Source organism: Battus philenor, unplaced genomic scaffold, assembly GCF_028537555.1.
Source record: "Battus philenor isolate CCGP_79_NKW_IND1 unplaced genomic scaffold, ilBatPhil1.0.hap1 SCAF_17, whole genome shotgun sequence".
In the NCBI taxonomy this organism is placed as follows: Eukaryota; Metazoa; Arthropoda; class Insecta; order Lepidoptera; family Papilionidae; genus Battus; species Battus philenor.
The window spans coordinates 5486666-5506029 of NW_027181679.1; the positions used below are offsets into that span (position 1 = coordinate 5486666).

The 19364-nt window shown below is 30.9% G+C and overlaps 2 protein-coding genes across 5 annotated transcripts; one reads left to right on the plus strand and one right to left on the minus strand.

The window, feature by feature from the left end:
* Positions 1–3877: 3877 nt before the first annotated feature.
* Positions 3878–8796, minus strand: LOC137919778 (TRAF3-interacting protein 1-like). Of its 2 annotated transcripts, none has more exons than XM_068762966.1 (6): positions 8514–8796; positions 7673–7790; positions 6462–7408; positions 6228–6374; positions 4520–4731; positions 3878–4071 (listed from the first exon to the last, which is right to left on the minus strand). In XM_068762966.1, exons 1-6 carry the CDS (start codon positions 8646–8648, stop codon positions 3915–3917), a joined length of 1716 nt encoding a protein of 571 aa, XP_068619067.1. In that variant the 5' UTR covers positions 8649–8796; the 3' UTR covers positions 3878–3914. The 2 variants fall into 2 exon arrangements, with proteins under 2 accessions (XP_068619067.1, XP_068619066.1); XM_068762965.1 differs by having other exon boundaries at positions 6462–7420.
* A 650-nt stretch (positions 8797–9446) lies between these two features.
* On the plus strand, positions 9447–19020 carry LOC137919844 (zinc finger protein draculin-like). 3 transcript variants are annotated; one of them, XM_068763053.1, is made up of 11 exons: positions 9447–9564; positions 9637–9839; positions 10838–11122; positions 11213–11363; positions 11441–11550; positions 12591–12778; positions 13440–13576; positions 14191–14399; positions 16009–16176; positions 16666–16788; positions 17155–19020. In XM_068763053.1, the coding sequence occupies exons 2-11, from the start codon at positions 9645–9647 to the stop codon at positions 17371–17373; spliced, it is 1785 nt and encodes a 594-aa protein (XP_068619154.1). In that variant the 5' UTR covers positions 9447–9564; positions 9637–9644; the 3' UTR covers positions 17374–19020. The 3 variants fall into 3 exon arrangements, with proteins under 3 accessions (XP_068619154.1, XP_068619155.1, XP_068619156.1); XM_068763054.1 differs by lacking the exon at positions 9447–9564 and having other exon boundaries at positions 9573–9839; XM_068763055.1 differs by lacking the exons at positions 9447–9564; positions 9637–9839 and adding an exon at positions 10176–10235.
* The last annotated feature ends 344 nt before the right edge of the window (positions 19021–19364 follow it).

The following is a 19364-nucleotide window of genomic DNA, read 5'->3' on the forward strand; positions in this document are numbered from 1 at the left end:
CATTTTACACAGATACGGATACAGATAGATTTTAAATTTATTAACTTTAGTTCTGTTTTATTTATATCTCCGTATATTGCTTGGTTCATATTTTATTTTTTGTTTTGAGTACCTCCTATTTATATAATTATTTACTCTACTTGTTTTATCATTGTCACCATACGAGGTAATAGTGCTCGCTTTCTATTAAAGCAATTTATACCTAGTTTACTTCTTTCTTAATGTTCAACCTTAGTGATAAAGATGAAATGGCACAAGGTCACTTTATTGTTTGCATACTTCATTTAACTTAACTCTGTAAACAAAAACCTAAATCTACATATTTTCATAACATGCAAGGACGATTTTGTAATTATACGTAAAAACATTAGATAGATTAAATAAAACTACTTTAAAACATTTTTAAATAAAACGTTTTATAAATTTTGTACTAAAGAAGTTAAGATTTTATTGCCAGTCTGATAACTAAAAATACTTTATCTGTGACACTATACGAAAAAAAACATCTATGTGATCGGATTGATTGTTGTTCAAAACAAAATCATATTGTTATGGTTCACCTTAATTTCCTTGACATTTAAAACGCGAAACAGAAGTATATCTACTGTTAATAACAATATTTGCAGTACAATATTGTTAACAAAATGGGCAGTTTAGACAGGGCTGTTTTAACAGGATTTATTTGTCGTTTGTGTTCCGAAATGCACAGAGTTGTTTTACATATTTATGGACAAGAGGGCATACGTTTAAGCATATCCGAAAAAATCAATAGGTATCTTTCGATAAACGTAAGTTAATGTTCCTTATAAATTAATTAAAACCTATTTGAAAGCTTAATTAACTGAACATTAATAAATTTCAGGTTTCCCCATCAGATCCATTACCTAAAACTATATGCAATAACTGTTTGGATCGATTGGAAAGTCAACACAGATTAGTAATGCGTATAGAACAAGCTGCGAACATGCTCAAGGGACATTGAAGGCACATTGGTTTGGTTACTTTGTAAAATAATTCACACTATTTACCAAAATAAAACATCCTTCTAAATGTACTCTAAGTATGACCTTTGTTCTTCTAAATTATCTTTTCACAAACAGAACATTGTACACTATGTTTAACTCTGTTATAACTTAAAATTATGCCTTTGTATGAATGTAACAATTTTTCAATAGAGATTGAAAATGTATGATGAACACACACAAAACAGCTATAGCAATTTATATTATTGTATACATTTTAATTAAGGCTAAAAAACATGTGTAACATTTATACTTATTTTAAACTTACCCCTTTTTGTCACCTCAAAACCTGTAAAAGCTAAGATTAAGACACTGATTGTTTTTTATATTTGATTTGAATGGTATATTATTGCTGTATCATAACTAGCTTTATTAGGGTTTAATAAACAAGAAGAAAATATGTTTGTATGTATGTATATCTTAAATCAAAACATTAAAATATTTTGTCATCAACATTTTCCAAGTACAAAAAAATTGTCTAAAATCCCTTAATGAGGTCACAAGTGTTAGATAAAAATATTTGAAAAAAAATTATTTGAAGCATTTTGTGCTGTTTGGTTATATAATCGTTAAAATAATATGGAAGTAAAGATTAGCAAATAACCAACTCATAATGTATTGTTGGTAAGGGATATAAGTTATATTGAAAGTAAAATAATAATAAATATAATTTTAAATGATTGACAAATCTTCTTAGTAGAAAATTTTAAGATAAATGTTTGCTAAAATTGCTTTTATATTAACTGTTCAGCTGATATCTACAAAACATCACATATTTAGTAGTTTTTAATAAGCATGATTGTAAACTGATAATTTATTTAAAACCTGGCATAAATATTTTTATGACAATGAAAAAATCTAATTAATTAACTTTTACAATAAAATTACAGTTACTTTTACAAATAGTCCATCTTTATTGCCACACATTGTTGGAAGATTCCGGACGCTGGCCGCCTTTAAGTCCCTTACTGAATATCAGCACTGTAGTAAAGGTTTAGCTGTACTGAGGTATGTAGCTGAGTAAGGGTCCCAATTGCTGGTACTATTATAATTTCTTGCCTGTATTAATTTTAAGCTAAATCAACAATAAAAATCGTCTGTCTTAATGTCAGTGTACATCCAATAGCTGAAATAGTGATGATGATTACAAACAGAAATTAAATATTCAGATATTTATATTATTTGAAACTGAAAAATATGGGGTCAATGTAATAAGCTATGAATAGATGAACTAACAAAGAATTAATTTTGAGATTCATACAAGTGTACAAGGTATAGTTCTCACTTGCACTAGGGCTTTTGCTTCACTAAAATATTGGTGCCTCGGTATTTTTTTGGCAACAATTTTATTACAAGAACAGGACATAAACTTTCTTACTAGATTTTACCAAAATATTGATGATAAATTAGAAGATGCATATCCAGTGTTTATACAGAATAAAAACAAAACAAGTTAAATATACTACAGAAGAATAATGGTCAACATGGATGGGACAATGAATGTGTATCATGTAGATTTATGTAGTGTGAATTAAACCACACAAACTGTTCTATAAGGAATGCAATTTCGGAATGCTTGTATGTGTCTACGGTTCATGTCTATTTTCTCCCTCTAATCTTTTACTTCACATAATTAATGGGAATTGTTCAATGTGACTTTTTCTGAGCTTTTGCTACAAACAGACAAACCACTTTACATGTAATTTACAACTATTTTGGTAACTTTTTCCAGGAGTATCTTACACTCTATCAACAAGGGTTTAGGTAAGCATTGCCTCTACAACTTTTTTTGGTACCTGTACTACAAGTTGCAAGATTATCTGATCGAGAAGAGTTATTTTTAAGGCATTTAAGTAAAATTTTATTAATACTGGCAATCTGTCGTACTTTTAAATCCGTAATCTAAGGGCTAAGGGTATACAGAACTCTGCTACAGTGAACCTATAAATGCTGCCTATAAATTCAAAACCTTACACATACAGGATAATTGGTTAAAGGTGTAAAATCTTTATTGGAATGAATGTATAGCTCATTTGCTTTAAACTAATGTATCATACACCTTATCCAAAGAGCAAATAATTTCAGACGGAATGAAATGAGAAAAATTTAAAAAAGCCGAAAAATACATATTAAAATTTATTATTGTAGACTATCAATCTCTGCAGACTTTTTACTGCCAGAAGTTATTTTTGTGTCGCATTTTAGTAGTCCCAGAAAAATCACTTTATGCAGAGTGAATAGAAATAGGTGAAAAAACTCTATTTTCACCCTTTTAACGCTTTTACTCCTACTGCCCACCAACCACTATGTATAAATAATGCTACCACATGAGTTAAGTCTAGGATAAGCACCTCCAGTGCCTTACCACCAGCTCAAAGCTGTAAACGCAACAAGCAAACATGTTAATGAAGAAAAAAAAAAGGAATACCATAGAACATCAAATTTCCTATCGGCATATTATGACGCTATTCTAAGAAGTTGCAGATATAACGGCATCCATATATTAGGCTAAGAAATATACGCCAATTAGTGATATAATATCCATTAAATAAATTGTCTGAAATATGGAAGCAATAAATTCTGTCTATTTAATTTTTTTTATTATTATAGGAGCTTCAACTTTCAGTAGTTCATGGGATTTACTGTAACGAATATTTATAAGCCTGAAACAGTACCACTTTTATAGGTGGTAATTTTGCATGTAAAATATTTATTCAGGTGTAATATAATCTTTTAGAAGGATATATATATATATAAATACACATGTAACATTCACGAATTCGTAGATATTTTTTATAAGTATATAAGATGTTTAATTTTAAAATAAAAATGTTTTCTTATTTCAGATTGCTTTAATTCATTAATAATAATAATAAAAATTTGTGTAGTAATTTATTGCACGGTCCCACTTGAAAGGAGTTTTTCAATTCTGTAATAATTCTTGTGTACTACGATCCTCAGATCATTAATTTTATCACGTTTTTCTACTATATCAGCGTCCAGTTGCTTTATTTTTGCTTGAAGCGGTTGCAACGATTCTGCACTGGCACTGAAAAAACATGTTATTATTGGAGATCGAAATTTGTATGAATATTAGATTTAAAGTCAATTTTAACTATGAAAATTTAAATACGACTTTAATCACAAATTAATAAAACTATTTCCGAAATTGACCTTTGCACAGGCAGAATTATTTTATCTTTCCCGTTTTACAATTTACATAAGAATATCATGATTGGATATTCTTATGTAAATTGTTTATTTTTGATCTTTTGTTATTTTAATTTAAAAAAAGGGGGGGGGGCAATCATTAATAATTTATTAAATATTCAAAAAGTACATTTTTATTGCGTATACCACAACAAAAGTATTTGTTTACATTCATATTGCATTTACGGGCGGTAGGTATTACAAAATTAATTATGAATCGGCAAAACAGGCCACAGCGAGAATGTCTCATTTCTAAGTTGTGTACGTTTTATAATAAAAATACTTACATTTTTTCCTTCGCTAGCTCTTTAGATGTTTCATCATACTTTCTTGTCCACTCTTGCAGTTCCTGTCGCATAACTTCTACATCTTCTTGAATGTGATCAATCAATTTTCCCAACGGATTGCTTATGCGTGAAAGGGCTTGAACGTTAAAACGCATTTGCTCGATTTCTTGATTAACTATATCTCTAGCCTTTTGTACTCCAAATTGCCATTCCTACGATTAATTAGTAGATTGTAGTTCAGCTTAGAATAGGCTTGAGTCGCTGCATTAATTATTTAACCAAATTTAGAAGCTACCAAGCTCCTAAGTCAATTAGGCAGACGCTCCGTAAAACGACAAGTCTCATGGGGCCCTGACTTCTTAACTTGAGCTGTTACTAGATACGCTTTCAAAGTTCCAATTCACCGATTTGACGATGGAGAGTGATTATTACCAGATTTTACTTTAAAATAATTCGAAAAACCAACCTAAAGATTGTTTTAAAATAGGTATAATTCAATTCCTAAGAATGTTCTTATTTAGGAGTAAATAGGTTCTATTCAGCGACATCTGAATACGGGCAACGCCAAACCGAACTTTGCAATTGCAGCTACCACAATATAACCTACATTCTCGCGCTTTCTAACCGATAACTTGCTCTTTTCCGCTTCGTTATGGCATTGAAAAAGCCGGGCAAAAAGGACTACACGCACCCAACGTCCGTCAGAACTATCGGACTCTTGCCCATTTTGGGTAAGATCCTGGAGACGATGATGGTACGTAGGATCCAGTGGTACAAGGCGTTTTACATTAGTTGCTACCAGTACGACTTTATGCCGCAGAGGGGTACCGAGAACTCCCTGCATGTCTTGATCCATAATCTACGAACGCGATAAAAGCGCACGCGGGGACGGAGGATAACGATGGAGCGAAGCACTTGGCGCTAAAGAGTAAAAGAAGATAGGATTACGAGACATGAAGTACTTCATTTGTCAATCGACAGCTTAGCCTGGATACGCTTGGCGAATGGAATAAGAGGTTTATTTATGGAAGGCACGACGTATTCAGTAACGAAAAATTTTTTCCCAGAACCAATCTCGGCTTATCGCGTGTTTCGTCAAGTTGAGCTGGACACGGTTCCGGTCCAAATGTCTAGGTGTTACGGGGAATTCTCCAAGTACCTGTAGAGGTTCAAACTCAGAGAGATCGTGCATCTCGTGATCCGGGTGTGGGCCAAACCGTTGCACACCTGATCAACGGCCGTATTTGGCGCAGTATAGCAGAACACCTGTTCCGATTGAAAGAGAGAATAAAGGAGGAGAAACATCGCCTCACTGGTGAACAAAGTGGAGTGTCGCCAGACTCATTTAGAGTTCTGCTAATAGATAATAGAAATAAAAATTAAATGCTAAAAGAAAAACAACAATTATGATAATAATAAGCAAGAGTGATAAAATAGTTGATAAATGAAGTACGATATAGAGTTATAGTGTAGTATATAGAGTTAGAAAATAAATTGCAAATTAATGATAAAATTAATGAACGTAAAATTGCAGAACTCTGGTGAGAAAGCAAAGGAAGTTAGGCAATGTATGGAAAGGAATAAATAATAATGTGAAGGAAATTAGAAAAAGAAAGCCTCTCCCAAATATTTCCAGTAGCACTAGTAGGAATTTTTTACGGAATCTGTAATGTCTTACTACGACTTCAGCAATATCATTAATACTTACGATTTCCGTTTTCCCTGATATCTGAGAAAATTCTTTTTGGGAATCCAATATCTGTTGTACTAAATGACCATGATGGTTTGAAGACAATTGTATCTGTTCCTCAGATTCTCCTTGTTTATCCTCAATTATTACAACTCCATCTTCTTCCTAAGCCATCAACAAAAATTAGAATTTTATTGTCGTCATGATTAAATTAAAACTAAATTTTAATTTATTTCAAGCTAATCAACAAACCTCTTCAGGTACACTGTTTTCCACTATAATATTTACTTTATGTGCAATAGGGTTTTCAGGTACTGTTAATAAAATATCATGTTTTTCTTTTACTCTTGGAGCTCCAGGTCTAGATGAAGAAGGTCTAACACTTTTTGATATTTTATCAAAAGAATCAGGTAAAGTTTTCTCAGTTAAAGTGTTAGGTATGTTAGTATAAATTTCTTCACTTCTTTTATCATTAGAACCAGGCTCTGAAGTTTCAGCATCATTGTTAATAGTTTGTTCTTCTTTGAACACAGTTTTCTCCTTTTTTTCGGTATTAGGATAATTATTTGTATTTTGATCATCATTTTCTCCTGTTTTATTAATTTCTGGTTGTTGATGATTAAAGTGTTGATTTAAATTGTTCATTGAATTTTTATTAGGTAAATTGGTTTCTTCGTTTTCGCTTTGTTGTTGTTGTATTTTGTCTTCATTTACATCTTGTGTACATGCATTGTTTTCAGATATTTCAGAATTTTTTCCATCATTAGAAATATTGGTTTGATCCAATTTGGCTGCACTTTCTTTAATGTTTTGCGAAGGTGTTTTTGTCTGAGCTTGTGAATTTTTACTTACTGATTTCTTTAAAACTGTTGTTCTTTGTGATTTTTTAGGTGGTAAATCTCCCTTTATTGTAGTGTTTTCTCTGAGACGTAATTTAGGAACAGGTTTTTGTTCTTTTTCATTCTCATCTTTTCCAATAACTTTTTTTGTATCCTGTTTCTTCTTTATTACCTTAACATTATCTTTATTCTTTTTATCATTTGGTAGAGGAACTTTTAAACTTTCCTTATATTTTTTTACAGCTTCTGATGATGACAGCTTTTTTTCTAAAACTTCCCCAAGACATTGCAACAGCTCATTGGTTTTGACTGGTTCCTGACCGGCAATAATTTTTGATGGCTTGACTTGTAATGTCTTACCTGTTGTAAAACCTATTTCAAAATTATCATCAATAGCAGCTTTATAATGTGCACTACACTGTTATATAATTTACACTTGCCTATCAACTGCAAAGGAGCATGAACAAAATTTTATAGTTGTAATAAAATCACCAATATGCACCAGGCTAGTATGGTTGTTAAAGACTCCTACTCTTTCTCTCTTAGATGAGAGGCGAGTGTCCTAACAGATGAAGTCTGACAAAGATAATAAAAACAGAATAAGAATAATCAAAATTTACTTACTTAAAACATTTATCACTTTGTTAAGGAATTGTATTTTACTTTCTCTATCCTTTACATTGTCTGATATTAATTCATCTTCTTCAAAAAGTCCTTCAAAAAACCCAGTTGATTTCTGAACCTACAAATGGTTAATTATTAGGTTTTAAATAATTACAGTCATAAAGCAATAATTATTAATTTTCAACAAATTATGCAATTGCTCAGTTAAAAATTAAGTAACTTATATAATAAAAAACTATAAAATCATTGTTTCAGTAATTAAGTATTAAGGTGAATAATGTTATTAAGATGGTGTGTATGTGTGTGATTTTCACAACCCTTAATGTTTTTTTTCATCACACTCCCTGATGTTGCCGGGGTTTACAGTTTCCCCAAATTTGTCATGACAGATCTATAGGCATGTTTTTAGTAACTAAGCTTTCGAGCCTTATTGAGAACATAGGCACCGGTGATTACTTTTATTTTCAATTTTATTCACTAAATGTAGAAGCTGCCGAGTTCTTATGCCACTTCGGCAGACACTCCATTGATTGTGATTTGGTGCAAGGGACCCAAAAGAAAACCTGGCTTTGGCTGTCAGTCCAAACCTCCGCGTTAACAATGCAATTTCAGAGGGCTCGAGGTATCTAAACACCAACTAAATTGGTTGTTATAGTCGGACTAAGCTTATAATAGTGATAATAAAACTTAGTTCACATAAACCACTTATCATCAGATAAACGTTTTTGCTAAGTGATAATTTTTCTTTATAAATATTTCGTTTGAAAATGTAGCAACAATCCATTTCACATCCAAGATGATTTATAAAAATTAAATGATTTTTATTATGATCTGTACATACCGCAGTGATTATATCGTGCAAAAATCTAAATGGGGGTTTTTTTAATAATTTCTCTGTGAGTGGTGGTCTTTTTATAAATTTCCCTAAAGTTAATTGTGTTGTTTTTATTATGTCTCCACTTAATTCTTCTTCCATGGTACATTCTTCAAACTATATTTAACGACTATACAGAAACACAAATATTTTTGCAGAAGGGGTGTAGATAAATCAATGAAAATAATAAAACTTCAATTACTTTATGCAATTATAAGCTTTGATTAATGAGAAATTTGTTGTATACAAACATTGCTATGGCAACTACATTAACTTTTTTTCAGCGATAATATAGGCGTAAACTTTTTGCCATTAATGAAAAAGTAACATCATAAATTCTTCTTTGTCATCGATACATAAATGTACTTTTAAGCTTTTAAGGGATATATCTACTATGGAAATATATTAGACCATCCTAGATAAGAACAAAAATTAAAACTTAAACGGAGAGAAGCTAAACCTTAAGAATTATAAAAAAATGTAGTGGCGCACAGCATGTTTAATAGTTTTTGGGCAGTTTTTTTTTTAATAATGAAAATACCTGTTTATTTATTGGGAAAAAACAGCTAATTAATTACTATACAATTCGAAATATCTGTAATATATTTATTTTTTATAACGTAAGACTTCATTCTTGAAAAAAATTTCTTCATCCTAAATACTTCACTGCAATCGATTAAATAAAATTTGAAAATAAATTATATAATTTTTTGAAGAAGTGTTAAAAAAATTATTTTAGTAATTATGTTTTATGTAAGTGAACAACGACGTATCCGAAATTACACGGGTCCAAGTTTCTATCGTTTGTCTTTGTTTGCTACGTGGCTTATCGTGTTTTCTGGCAACGAAAACGTCACAAATGGATTATATATTCGTGCGAAAAAGAATTTAATTGTTAAGAAGTTAAGGACACAAATACAGAAGACATATTATTATTATCCCGGCATATGTTATTATTTGATATGAGAGAATCTTACGTATAGCAGCCATATTGTTATCGTCCAGCGCCTGAGTGAAAGTAATATCAAATTTTATGTGAGTTAACTTGATAATAACATCCAAGGAGTATTTAATATTACTCTCATTATAGGTTTAATAATGCCGCCTAAGCGCAAAAAAGTTGGAAGGCCTCGCGGTTCAAAAAATAAGAAGACACTTAGTACAAAACATGGAAAGAAGATTAAAAATGTCGCTTGTGGACTATGTAATAAAAAATTTGATTCAAAAAAAAGTCTGTGTGAACACAACGCAGAATGCAAAAGGAAATTATTAATGAATTCGGATGTTGTTAAGGTATTATTAACTTATATTATTAGGTCTAGTATTGCCTAACAATATTAAGTTTCCGAATTTTAATTTAAAAAAGATGGTAGCAAATATTCGTTTAGATGTCTTTTCTTAAATAATTTGTTATTAGTATATGTTATACATCATGAAGTAAGTAAACGTATAATAAGTTATTGGGAATACGGCTAGTCTGCCTGTCTTCATTGTCCTCTTAATCATGAAATGGGTGTCTAACTCCAAACTTTGATGTCAACTGATAATAAACATTTTGATGTCAACTGATAACATATTTCGACCGTAGAACTTATAATTATATACTACTGATGACATTGTATATATTGGGAAAAGTTTGATTTTTATTGTAGCACAAAATATACGATTATGTGTGAGAGTAAGATAAAGGTATATTTGTAGCTATGATAATAATAATAAAGATATATATAAAATTTTCTTAATGTTCAATAATACATTTTATGGCCTTTTATGTATTAAACATAAAGCAATAGTAACATTGATCACCATTTTTAAGTAACATTTACTCTAATTTAAATCTTCTGTGGCATCTTTACAAACAATCTTTAAAAACAAAAACAAATTTAAACTATTCTGTTGGACCTTGGATGTATATATGAAGGCGATTGTTTTTTTAATTCGCCTTCACATATAAAAAATCATTATTTTGTTGTCAATAAAGGGAATAATTTAAAACACGTCTTGTTATTGGATTATATTTACCTCAACCTGGTCAATAATGACAAATAAATTTTAGAGGTGCTCTCTGATTATTGTATGCAAATTATTGGTGAGACCATTTAGACATTTTGGTTCCTGTTCCAACCCTGCAGTGGATAATAAGGGTTATTGCCAATAACTTAGGCAGACACTAAAACCTATTTAATTAATATGATTCTCGTAAAAATATTTTGTTACATGTATTCTAATCTGTATTTTTCGTTTATTTTATTATGAATTTTACATTGAATTTTGTGTTTTCATTGTTTAAGGCTGCTTACAGCTGTAAAGAATGCAACAAGAAATTTAGATTTGAACAAAGCTACAAAACACATTTACAAAATGAACATTCCAAAGCACCAAATAGTATCCCATGTGAACTTTGTTCTGTGACATGTCCGGATAAAGAAACCTTAATGGTACATATTGATAAATGTCACGAAAGAGATATGTTTGTTTGTCCGCATTGTAATAAAGAGTTTACAAGACGTACTCATGTTATGAGACATATGACACAGAGGGGATGTGGTGGAAAAATTTCTTTATACACTTGTGAAGTATGTTTTTTTACATATTTTTTATATCTATACATTAGATATATAGTAAATATATCTATAAATATGTATGTAATATTTCCTGTATTTTAGATCTGTCATATATCTTTTACAAGAAAAGACAACTTAATGGTACATTTAAGATTGCAGCATATTGCTACAGACCATTTCACATGTAAGCAATGTTCGTACCATACTAAAAATTTCTCAAAACTTATCACACATTGGTTGAGAATGCATGCAGGTAATATTATCATTTATAATTATTTGTTTATCGGTAATTCATATTTAATAATAGCCTTAACTATGTGTTTGTGATAGAAAAGCCTGTTCATTTTGAATGCGACCATTGTGGAAAAACAACTAGCTCAAGAGCGGCAATAGCAAAGCACTTAGAAATACATGGACAAAAGAAATATCGCTGCGATGTGGTAATTTACATTTTTTTTTTACTAAAGGACGTTAGATAACCAGTATCTATCTAATGAAATTTGTTGCCAGTCTAATTTATAAGAGGCATTATGGTGTTTCTTCCACTAGGCCAAGTGCATAGTTAAAATTTCCATCAATCTCGTTTTTGCCTGGTGTATATAACTTACAATCTAATGAATATACATTTTATATAATCATACAGACAGTTTTTCGAATTATGCTTATCATATACCAAAAGTAAATATTTAGGTTATTATAAAATTTAAGGTGCTATCATTTATATTATACAATTACTTTTCATTAACGCTATCAATGGGAAGGTGTAAATGGTGAGTAGTTTCACTTTTATATCGCTATAAAGAATTTGGAAATTTTTGAAATAAATGTTAGGTAATCTATTCATCTGAAAAGAAGCGTAATAACAAATTTACCCCAAAAAAGTAAGTCACATTCCATTCTTCATTCATCCTAGTTCAAGAGCTACATCAGCAGTAGGTAATTAAATCTTATCTACAAACCTGAAATGATATATATATATATTGTTGAGCTAATTATAAACATAGGACATGGGTTATTGGAGATCAAATGTGCAAGCTAAGAAGGGATGGCCTATTAAGTTTATCACATATATTGTTAAGTACCTTTTTAAAAAAGAAATCTCTTAATAATGAAACACATCCAGCTTTTTATTATTTATGAATAAATAAATTACAAAAATTAATAATTAACCTACAATAATTAATAAGTACACATCATTTATCTATTAAAATTAATAACATTATGAAATAACAAAACTAAGGAAAGGGAACTGTAATATAAAGAAAGTGTGAATGAATTGTATATATTGCATGTAGATGTGTTTGAGAGATGTATGTTTGATTAATGTTTGCAGTTTTATAAACACTCTTATAAAGTATTCAGTACAATTTATTTTGTATCATGTATAATTTAAAGGTAGTTTATAAATATGTATTGTTTATATTTTATGTTCTTCATAAACTATTTCAGTTTAATAGCTTGTGTGTATGAAATATTTCAGTGTGGTTACGCAACATTTACACTAGAGGTTTTGCGTAGACATATTTTAACTCATGTGGAGGACAAACCGCACAAATGTGAAATATGTGGTCGTTCATACATTCAACGTATTCAGCTACAACGGCACATGGAAAGGCACAATGGCTTCCAATGCGTGGACTGTGGGCTTACTTTCGCCAATAAAGCTGGGTAGGAACATTTTATATTATGTTGATATAATTTATCATTACATTGAATTCTGATTCCATAAGTAATACTACACATTTTGAATGGGAATGACTGCATATAAATAAGCTGCTGGCTACATAGTTAAAAGTTGCATATGCAAAGGCCACATGAGGCCATCTATGTAAAACCGACTCATTATCTCTGTCCACTAAAATCTCAATCAATTTTTGTTTGTATTTGTACTGAGTAAATTTTTGAGCCTCATTGCATTTATTTGTAAAATTTCTCTAAACTATTGCATTTTAGCGAACTTCGTACAGAAAACATTTTTTTAAATACTATTAGGTTTAAAATTATCTTTTAAGGAACAAAATAATCCTTTTTTCTAATTACATGCAAATTTTTAATATTATTTATATATATTGCATGTTTTACACTTCATAATAACATTCACCACTGTTTAATTTTGTTAACCATAAGCAAGTTGACTGGTTATAGGTGTAACTTTTAGTTCCAATTATTTTGTCCAAGGAGTAATCTGAATTGTGAAAATGCTTATTCTTACTGTAATCATTATGTTATTTATTATTTCTAAAACCATTAATTTTTGCACAAATGAGCTATACATTCACCTCTATAAAGTGTTTATACCTATAACCAGTCACCCTTTATATCATTTCAGACTACTGATACATAAAAGAGAACACAAAGGTCTCAAAAAATTACTATGTCCTTTGGAAAAATGCGCTTATTCAACAAAAGAGTTCTCAAATGAGGCCAGTCTTCAAAAACATATAAAAGAACATCTTGAGGATAAACGTAAGTTAAAATATATAAAATAAATTTAACTTTGCATTTGTTTGTTAGGCTGTCTTCAAGAAATAGGCCTCTCCCCAACCTCTTTCGCTCTCCGCCACTCTTCTCTATCCCTGCAAGTCATCCTCCCATCTTTTGTCTTACTTGCTTTTGTTGCTCCTATTCTAATCCCTGGGGTACCACTCTGATATCCGTGGTGCACTTATCTCTTTTTGAATTGTAATAGATTTTTATTAAGCTATGGCACGAATACAGTGTTACAAATGCATTAAAAGAACATAATCCACACTTTTTTTTATTCTAATAATTGATAATGAGTGAAAAAGCTTTGCTGTGAGATCGAATCAGAAATGAGTATATCCACAGAAGAACCAAAGTTACCGATGTAACTTAAAGAATTGCTTGTCTAATGTGGCAATGAAGGGACAGTTCGCTTATGGGACCATGAGCCGGCAGACACGACGTGAGTGACTAGGTAGACCGGCCACTTAGTCAAGGTCACGGGAAGTCCCCAAATACGGGCAGTGTAAGACCGGTCATCATGGCGACCTTAGGAGGACTATGCCTTGCAATGGCTATCGGCTTATATGATGATGACGAATTGGAATATTTTTCAGCGTATACATGCGAAGTGTGCTCTAAGCGTTTTCACAATGAAACATACATGCGGAAACATGTTCTGACTCACACCCTGGAGCGTCCTCGCCGTTGTATGTACTGCGTGGCAGCGCGTGCGTACGTTCGCGGCGAGCAACTGCTGCGTCATGTTCGCACACAGCACCGCGCCATCTTCCGGCACCATCTCACCCACGTACGACAAGTGCTGGTTTGTGTCAAAATTATCTTTCTCTTGCACTCCGTTGAATTCAAAATATCTGTATGCAACTAAGCATTTTAAGTAGTAAGTTACCACCGACTCTGAATACTGATCTGCTGAGAATAGACAACCACAAAACATAACATTTGCTTTTTTTTAATTGGAATGTAATGAATGTTTCATGTATAAATTATGAGATCAATCCTTTAAATAAGTCAACAACCTTAGTTTCACATATTTTAGACAATTAAAAACCTTTTCATGCTATAATAAGACATTATCATGGATTTAAAACTAAGAAAAAGATGGTTTAATATATGTTGTGGAACTTTGTTATGTGTCCACTCAAAACTATGAAGGATGTGTTAACTCTATTCTTAGCACTCAAAAATACCACAATGTCTGAGGACGAAGCTCTTTGATCACATGTGTTATGCAGTTGATGACATATGGATCTGAGACATAGTTATTTGCAATGGGTCTTGAAGGCTCTTGGTAAACCAGACAGCAATAGAGATGGCTACGCTCGGAGCTTTGTTGCGAGATCGAATCAGAAATGAGATGTGCAGAAGAACAAGGTGACCATCGTAGCTCTCAGAATAACTCGTCCAAAGTGACAGAGGATAGAGAACATCGTGCAATCAACTGCCTTTGGGGCCAAAGTGTTTTTGAGGGGCGACCACGAGCCGGTAGACGCGTCGCTCATAAGCCCCACCACTGGGTAAAATGACGACAAAGTAAAGGACATGAGAAGTCGCTGGATTCGGGCAGCGCAAGACCGATCATCGTGGTGATTGTGGGAGGAATAAGCCTAGTTGACATAATGATGTTAATAATTGCTGATTTTATTTCTCATGTTTCTTTGGTTACCATTTTATTCAGATTTCTATAAGGAATATACACATCTTACTCCTAAAATTGACTAAATTTCAATAGATACAACATGTGCATTCTTAAGTTTGAGTACCTAATGCATTAAGTAATGTATAATAAAACGAAATTTATAATTTATTATGAATTTATAAAGCTTTGATTCTGGCACTGAAAGATATAGTAGTATATATTAGAATTCTTCTCTATTACCCTTTGAACAAATTTTAAACACTGGAGAATATTTGCAAACATTTTCTACAAAATGTAACTCAAAAGAAACCTTGAACATTTTATAAAGTTGCATTATATATACAGCATGTCCACTAAATCAACTTCAACCAACATTAGGTTGAAAGGGCTGTTAGTGCAACCCCAGAAAATCAATTAAAAAGTCTGTCACATATATTTAAAATTATAGTTCCATTCGACAAGCAAATGAATTTTAGGCCAAATTATTATTTCCTGATTTTTGGTCACTTTAATTTAATTTTACTGTGGGTAACCTTTTTGTAAATGAAAGACAAATTCAAATCACAGTATCGGTTATCAAATGAAATAGCTCTTTTGCCATATTATGTTGACAAAATTAGCTTTTCATTTTTTGTTTTATTTAATTTATTGTTATTTTAATAAATTTCTTGGGGTTGGTTAGCCACTACATGTTCTGTATTCTTATTATATACCTGTTTATTGGTGGACCTTAATTTAGATGTCAAGACTAATTTTCCTTTTGGTTATGTAATAGGGCTCAAATATTGGTACAGAAAGAGTTTCAAAGTCAGAATTGGAATCAATACTTAATGTCTTGGATGCTGAATCGGAAAGGATTATAGAAGGTTATGGCACTGGAGTATTGTATGGTGGTGTGATGGAAGTTGACAGTGTTAATGACGATTCTTCTACCAAAATTAATGTAAGTGTCATTTTGATTACAAAATACTAAATAAAAAATTCAGATAATGAGAGGCAAATGCCTGCAGCAACAGCACATGGTACATTGTAAAATTTCATTGGGATAATTAGGTCAATTACTTGAACATCCAGCTTATAAGCCAATCATTCTTATCCCTTAAAGAAAAAATAAATTAGTGTAACATTTTTAGAGTAGTTACATCATGATTGGAAATAGGTGTAAAATCTTTAGTTTTTTCCTGATAAATTATCTATACATTCACCCCCTTAAAGTTTTTTTACACATTAACCATTCGCCCCATCCGTCAAAAACATCTGCTAACTAAAATGCTAATGGCGGCGACGAAGCGACAACGCTTCTACTACTAAGGATGTAGTAAATAATTGTCTGATACATCTGTAGCTCCCAAGTTTTGTTTAGTACAATTACTATGGCATAATAATGTTTTATACCAGTAAACTTTTATTGAAACACTACTATTTATTACAGAGTGTCAGTAACCCACTGATGTCTGAGGAAGAACTTGCGGAAAGCTTAAAAAAACTACTGAGTCAGCTTATTGATAAAGAGACTTTAGAAATCTTCGGTTGGCCTGATGAATCTGTAGACACGGTACAGCATTTTATTTTTTTACTTAAGAATGGTGTATGTGACTAACAAATTTCTCTTTTAACACCCAAAGAATATAATATTCATGCAGCAATTAAAAACATGATTTTTTTAGTTTTAAGTTACAGTAATGAAAACGAAAGCTTTTTTTATTTAAAATTAAGCACTAATATTCTTTAGTAAGGCTCTGGAGTTGAGATTATTAAAATCATGTGTTATTTGTACTCGACTACAATTATGTTTTTTTTTTTCGTGGCACAATTTTTGACTCATTGAAAAAAGATTACTCCGCTTTTCATTAAAACGTATGTCACTTTATAAATATCATTATAAATAATTATACTAAAACAATCTTAAAATGTTTTATAGGTGTTAGAAAAAGTTATAGAACATTGTGGTGCCCGCGCCGCCGACCGGGAAAAGTGGACCAGGGTACAGCGCCTGCGCGAAAACACGAAGCATTTATTTGTATATGTTATTGATGACAAAAACATAACGCGTATGTTGGACACACACACCATCGACCAAATTATAAAACACATTTTGACACAAGTCGGGACGGTAAGCAATGGTGCGATAAAAAAGTAATCCAAACTGATTATTTAACCTTTTGGGCTCGATACGGGTCACACTAGGGACAAATTACTTTTGTGTTGCACTGAAGTAAATATTTTAGGTGCAAAAACACTAATGAATTATAACGATCTTTTGACAAGGGCTTAAATAGTCAGTCCATTTGTTTATTTCTTTTATTCATATTATTATCCATGTTAGATCATTCAAAGTGACCACTTGTAAACGTCAAGAGAAGAGAGAGAGGGAGAGAGCCAGAATTGCCCAAATTGATAAAAACTAGAATTAGATTGTGCTACCTTATATGGCTTTCTTTTAGGTTCTGTTTTTGTATTCACTTGTACAATATTTTATATTATTACAGTAGTCAGAGTAATGAATTCCTAATATCTATCTATTAACCTTTAGAAAATCATTTACATTTTAATAGAATTTATTTACAAATTTTTATTTCAATTACTTTATAAATTATATCAAGATAATTTAGATTTTTATCCCATGAGGGTTTTATTTGTAAATATTGCACACAAGAGCTAATTTTACTAATTCTTAAAACTACTAATTCTTGTGTATTTAAATTGTTTGTAATGTATAAACCTTAAAAATTTTAATAATCAATTCACACCAATTTTGGAACAGAATTTTACAATTCATTGAATAAACACTACAAAAAAGTAACTGCATATCCAAATATTTTGACAAACACAATATAGTCCTTTAGTTCATGTCGATGATTTATGCATGCATGTCCGCATTGTTTGGTATAAATGCTTCCATAGAGCCCAAAAGTATAAATAATTCTAATTTTATATTTTCACCAGTACTCTGCAACCATTTTTCTCATCTACGGCACATTAAAATCTTTCCTAGAATTTAGCGGCACCGAAAACTAAATTGAAAGACGAGTGAACGTGACGTGCCACTATGTATCAAATACAAAATATTTATAATGAAAAATTGTAAGATTCCAATTTATTAATTTGCTCGATGTAAATTTATCAACATAGGTTGCAGAGTACTGATCTACACAATAAATACTGGTCGTCAATTGCATCATTCCAACCTTTAATAATTTATATTCGTAAATAAAGTCGATTTTTTAACGAATTTGAAAGGACAGGATGTGGGACACCAAAGTAAGAATTTTTAAATATTTAGCATCCATTTTGGGAAATAATAGAACAAAAATCTTGTAATAAATTTGCATGGCTTATTAATTTTGTATGTAATGTAGCAATCATGGATTGTCTTGTTGCGAGGTATTAAAATCGCATTTTTGCTCATTATTGATTACCGTTAATAAAATTAATTAATCATATAATTCAAAGACGTGTTTTGTGTTAATTTAAATCGGGGTTTATAGTTTATCATGATATTTACAAAAGAAGTAATTGAGTTTGATTTCAGTTTGAAATCTGAAGTTTTTTTTATTTTTACTGTTTACATTGTTAACAATTATAAAGAACATTGTTTTAATTATAGTGTTTTACTGCATTATTGGAAATTATATTAGGTGTTAATTTTTTATAAAATCTAAGTTTACTATTTTCTGGATATATTGTGGTAACAAAGGTGTAATTAATATTTTAAAATAATATTTAGATTTCTAAGTGCCTTATGTAATATTTTATGGTTATTTTTTAAATAATACGGGATATGTTTTGTACGGCAATATACAACATAGTTCACATTAAAAGACAATATAATAAATTTTGTTTTAATTAATACCAAAGTATCCCAATTTTGTTCATAATAAATCTGATTTTTATGTTGTTGAGTGGTCACTTGGTATTTACAGAATTTACTTGGGGGAATAGGGGCATAGATGACGCTTAGTCTAGGCTTCGTTTTTGGTAGCAAAGCTCAAGGACTCCCTCAGAAACCACACTTTTTGAGTCTCTTCTTACTTATCTATTATCGAATTGGACAATTTTGTATTAGTAGCATAAAAACAACTTCGCCTAAAATAAAAGTAGAGATTTTAAAATCCAAACTAAAATTTTTGA